The following is a 5,267-nucleotide window of genomic DNA, read 5'->3' on the forward strand; positions in this document are numbered from 1 at the left end:
AACTAAAAATATGAGATTAATTGAATCCAATATTAGAGGGGAAAAGGATGCTGAATAATCGCCAAACTTGGGACTTAGTGAAGGTGTTGGTGCTTAAACAAAGACTAAGGGGCCTGTCAAGCCCTAAAGCGCCACTCGTGTTGTTTACGTGACCTAAAAAGATTCTATGGGTTTAAAACATATTTTAGGAATTTGAAAATTTTTTATTTATATTTTACCATGATTAGGTTAAGACAGCTGATGGAAGCTCGCAACAGGGGTTTATATGGATGTTTCTTTAAAAGCATAATGACCGTCGTACTAAAAGGGAGAAGATGGGAACTAATCTCTAAATTTAGAAAAGACTGAGGTTGTCCCTCTGAAAAATAAATATACTTTTTTTTATATAGAATGGATGAATTAATTAATTAAGACTAGCATGTTTACATCCATAAGAATTAGAAAATAAAATATCCAAAAATTGGACCGGATGATGTGTTGAAGAATCGGATCCGACTGGTCAACCAAAGTCAAAAGGCAGAAGAAGCATGGCCAAAACCGTCTCTTGTTTTGACCAGTCAAACTAAACAGGATCTGTTAAGTTTTCTTAGCTAGTAACGGTAACTGTTAATTTTGACGCATTTCAGGATTGTACAAATTAGCAGACAATGGTTCCTATCTAGCCTCTATCCAGCTGAACTTTGAGACCGGCCGATTCGTTCATGTCCTGCATTGTAAGAATATATTGCAAATTTGCAGGGAAATATATATTCTAGGAGAAATGACAAAGTTTTATATTTTTACAAGGTTTTGATTCTATATCATGTCCCATTTGTTTGGATCATTTCCCAATTAGAAGTGTTGAAGAGGAAAGCCGAAAAAACAACCATTACGCATGAGCAAAGACCATGAAGCTAGTACAAATCATCTCAGATACTTCATTATTTTTAGCTTCGCTTGAAACTATAGGGAGGGCGCATCCTTCAAAATAATAAAATACAGACAAAACCAAACACGAGGAACACAAATGGAATACAACTCGGGCTTGAACAAATCTTATCAAATTTCATACTTCATAAATTAGACAAATGGAGCTTAACACTCTCTGTGTCACATACTAAAACACATAACAGCAAAATACCAAGTTTAAAATGGAACACAGAAATCATCCAGTGCACCATGCAAAAGTGCACCACAGACTACCCTAGCAGAGGGTCACAGTTAGGGCCATTCATTGAGAAGGAGGTAGAGCTTAGAGAGCTCAGCGGGAAGCAACGGGCATACTATGGAGCACCACAGTCTCGACCGTCAGCCCCGGCCCGAACCCAAAGAGCACTCCCCAGTCCAACCCCTCGCCGGTGGTCGCCAACCCTTCCTCCGCCGACCTCCTCCTCATCTCGTCGAGTATAAAGAGCACACAAGCGCTCGACATGTTCCCATATTCCTTCAGCACCTCCCTTGTTGCCCTCATCTTCTCTTTCTTTAGTCCCACCTTCTCCTCCACCTGGTCCAGTATTGCCGGCCCTCCTGGGTGCGCCACCCAGAACACAGAGTTCCAGTCATCGATCCCAATGGGCCCCAGAGCCTGAACCAAACTCTTCTCGATGTTCTTCGATATCAGCCCGGGCACATCCTTCAGTAGGTGGAAGGTAAGCCCCACTTCTCTCAAGTGGCCATCGATGGCGCCTTCAGAATCGGGGAGGATGGTCTGGCTAGCCGAGATGAGTTGGAAGAGCGGTCGCTCGATGGCTAGGTCGGGGTCGGCACCGACGATCAGGGCTGCGGCACCATCACCGAAGAGCGCCTGACCGACAAGGCTGTCAAGGTGGGACTCGGAGGGGCCTCGGAAGGTGACAGCAGTGATCTCGGAGCAGACAACGAGAACACGAGCGCCGCGGTTGTTCTCAGCAAGATCCTTAGCGAGGCGGAGCACGGTGCCACCGGCAAAGCAGCCCTGCTGGTACATCATGAAGCGGTTGACGGAGGGGCGAAGGCCGAGCAGCTTGGTGAGCTGGTAGTCGGCCCCGGGCATGTCGACGCCGCTGGTGGTGCAAAAGATGAGGTGGGTGATCCGGGACTTGGGCTGGCCCCACTCCTTGATGGCCTTGGCGGCCGCCTCCTTGCCGAGCTTCGGGACCTCGACGACCACCAGGTCCTGCCGGGCATCCAGTGATGGAGCCATGTATGCACACATGTTGGGGTTCTCTTTGAGGATCTCCTCGGTTACGTGCATGTAGCGCTTGCGGATCATTGACTTGTCACCTGCCTCAGATCAAATGTTGCAATTTCAGTACGTAATAATCTATGGCACTTCATGGATTTTATTCTTAGTTAATTAAGACACGCAGAAAGTTTTTTTTTTCTTTGGCCCTACATGCTGCTTCTTAGTTTAGTCTTTATCTATGACTCTACTCAATACTCCAATCGAACTTTGCACTCTTTATCGATCGCTTCTCCTCCACCCCATGCAAGCGTGCGTATTGAACACAAATAGCTAGACATATAGCCATAAACTTACACATTCTCTTAAATTTCTCCTTGAGGTCGGCGAGATGCTCGCTGTTGGTGATTCGAAAATAATAATCAGGGTAGTCAGCCTGGTACACGACATTAGCAGGGGTGGCGGTGCCGATGGCGAGCACCGTCGCCGGTCCCTCGGCCCTCTGAGCCTTACGGATCTCCTCCACGGTCGTCGACATGGCTTCCTGAATCAAAAATTAGCTCAAAGAGGAGAGTAATGATATAAGAGGAGGAGCTTGGAATTAATGGTGTGGGGAAGGAGAGCAGTGGGTGAAAGCAAGGGGCGAGATGGTGAGGCTTTATCGGAGCGGGGAGGTTGGGACTCGGGAGGGAAAAGTTGGTGGGTCAGCACGTCGTGATCGGCAGCCAAAGGATCGGTGGACTACGTGGTTTACACGCTAAAAGTGGGTAGTTGGAGCGTGACTTGAGAGTTGTGGAAAGCCAACGACGGACAAATTCCATCATGACGATAGAGTTCTTAATACCCCACTTAACGTACGCTTGCCACCACATGCACATAAAGAAGCATCACTCTAGAGATAGAACAAGTGAAAGAAAAATAAACATGGCCTAGTTTGGAAGCAAAATATGCATTTCAGAAATAAATTATTACGTACTATCTTCAATAAGTACAGCAAATATCGGGATAGGAAGAGATAGATAGGGATAATACGAACCTAATATTTGGAATAAGTGTTTATTCTATGATAATCATTACCTGCTAACGAACTACAGCTAAAATATGATGAATTTTAGAAAGACAAGTATGAGCTCAGGATTTTAATTACTTTTTCCTAATAAATGGATAATTCAATCTTTCACTAACAATGGGGTTAAAGCCATTTCCTTGGTATCTAAGCAACCACCTATCCCCACTTATCCCCAGTTGTTAATTAATGATGGCTGGTTCCACCCTGTATTGGGGGTCATCCCAGAGATAACATGGGATATATAGCACCCTTAGGGTGCTATCCCACTTCCGAGCTAGATCTGGAGGTATTGAAACTATATTTTCGCAAGTTATTTCTATGTTTTGTCCGGTTGTAATTTTTGAAATCCTCTGACCGATCGAGTCTTTTTATTCATGAAGAAGAAGGAGACAAGCATAAACCAGACATGTATGCTAGAAATAGCTATAACAATTTTTTTCATAAGAGTTATACTTAGTACAAATAGGTCTGACAATATAACTATTTCTTAACTACGCTTTTTCGTTCAAAGGTTGTTATTTAGCTGATATAAGGCCCACTGAATGCGTAATTTCCAAAACAAAAAATTGTCATGACGAAATGCAGTGCCCAATCCTCTTCTAATTATTTAATTTTCTGGTGTTGTTGGGTCCCTGTCAACCTCAAAATGCATGCAAATTCTTAGATGATTGTATGATTAAACTCACCCCAAGGTTACTAGGATACTGGCATGATTTTTTTTTTTAAAATATACAATTTAGTTTATTGAATTTAATAAAGGTCAAATATTTTTGCCAGTTCTTTTCTAATCTAAGGAATCACACCTGCATTGGATGATTAAATTTGAAGCCTGTAAGAATCGACGAGATTCTCCTAGCTTGTATCGATATTTATCAAGCATAGACACATCAAAATAATAAATTATATTATGAACTGCATGCCCGAGCATGGCCGTGCATGCCACCAATTATCGAGACGGGTTGCATTCATCAAGCATTCGTCTCAATGATTGGCCTAGAGGAATAGGCCTAGGCACGTAATTTGTCGCATGCATGGCCATACTGGTGCGTGCAGTGTAGAATATCATTTTTCCATCAAAACACGCGCGCGCACGCTTAAACATAGAATTTTTCAAGATCAATAGTTGATCACGAAACCTAAAATTAATCTTGTAGGGGTTGGCACGCCCTTGGATTTGCTTTCAACGCCACGGGAGAAGTCTTCGCCGCGCATTGGTTGGTAAGAGTCTACTGGACGTTCTCCGATGGCATCCTGCTCGAGCCACTTAGCCTCCAAGGGTCAAAAGAGAGCAAAATAATGAATTCCGATGGGTCATAGGACGCCTCGACTGTAGCTTTCAAAGTTCCTCCCATTTGTGAATTAATGAATTCCTCGTCTTTGAACGCTTGCAAGCGTTGGTGCTTGGAAGCTCAGGTAGCTAGAATTCAAGCATGAACATGTTGGAGACCTTATCAATTGGGCCACCATAGAAAGGTTGGTCATTCATCACATGGTTTCATTCTCTGATGACTATCCAAATTCCACAAAGTTTTAACAACCCAGAATTAATGAGAAAATTGAGTGGTTCACCCTCTCACTAGTACAAGGATTCTTGCATTGTATTGTCATCACAATCTCTCGAACACACTAATTAGGGTGGAGGGCTGCACAAATAGGAGAGCCAAGGAAATTTTTTTCTCACTGTCCATAACATACAACGCTCCCCAAAATTATAGTTATGATTAGATGATATAAAGCTACAGTATTCTAAATTTTCATTCATGCATGTTTTATTGACGATCTAGTTTGGACCTGCAATATACATGATATATTTTGCGATCGGAGGTAAATGATGTACCGCTACATTCTGAAGAAACACTTCAAAGTGCAGCCTTTCAATGTTTCAAGGAGTTTTTTGTTATCTTCTAAATCACAATCATCAAATAATACATAAAGCTTAGGCAGAGGAGTACATGCATGCATTGCTATAAGGAGGGGATAAGCATGCATCATGGTTTGCAGGACTTTTCATACAATCCGATATGCACTCGATGTTTCTCCATTCACAATGCAGTAAGT

The 5,267-nt window shown here is 43.0% G+C and overlaps 1 protein-coding gene across 1 annotated transcript; it reads right to left on the reverse strand.

Annotated features, from left to right (window-relative positions):
• Nucleotides 1-1,007: 1,007 nt before the first annotated feature.
• Nucleotides 1,008-2,782, reverse strand: LOC120105391 (chalcone synthase 3). Its single transcript, XM_039117788.1, has 2 exons — nt 2,498-2,782; nt 1,008-2,241 (listed from the first exon to the last, which is right to left on the reverse strand). Exons 1-2 carry the CDS (start codon nt 2,676-2,678, stop codon nt 1,241-1,243), a joined length of 1,182 nt encoding a protein of 393 aa, XP_038973716.1. The 5' UTR covers nt 2,679-2,782; the 3' UTR covers nt 1,008-1,240.
• Nucleotides 2,783-5,267: the final 2,485 nt, after the last annotated feature.

The sequence above is a fragment of the Phoenix dactylifera genome, unplaced genomic scaffold (genome assembly GCF_009389715.1).
Source record: "Phoenix dactylifera cultivar Barhee BC4 unplaced genomic scaffold, palm_55x_up_171113_PBpolish2nd_filt_p 000275F, whole genome shotgun sequence".
NCBI lineage: Eukaryota > Viridiplantae > Streptophyta > Magnoliopsida > Arecales > Arecaceae > Phoenix > Phoenix dactylifera.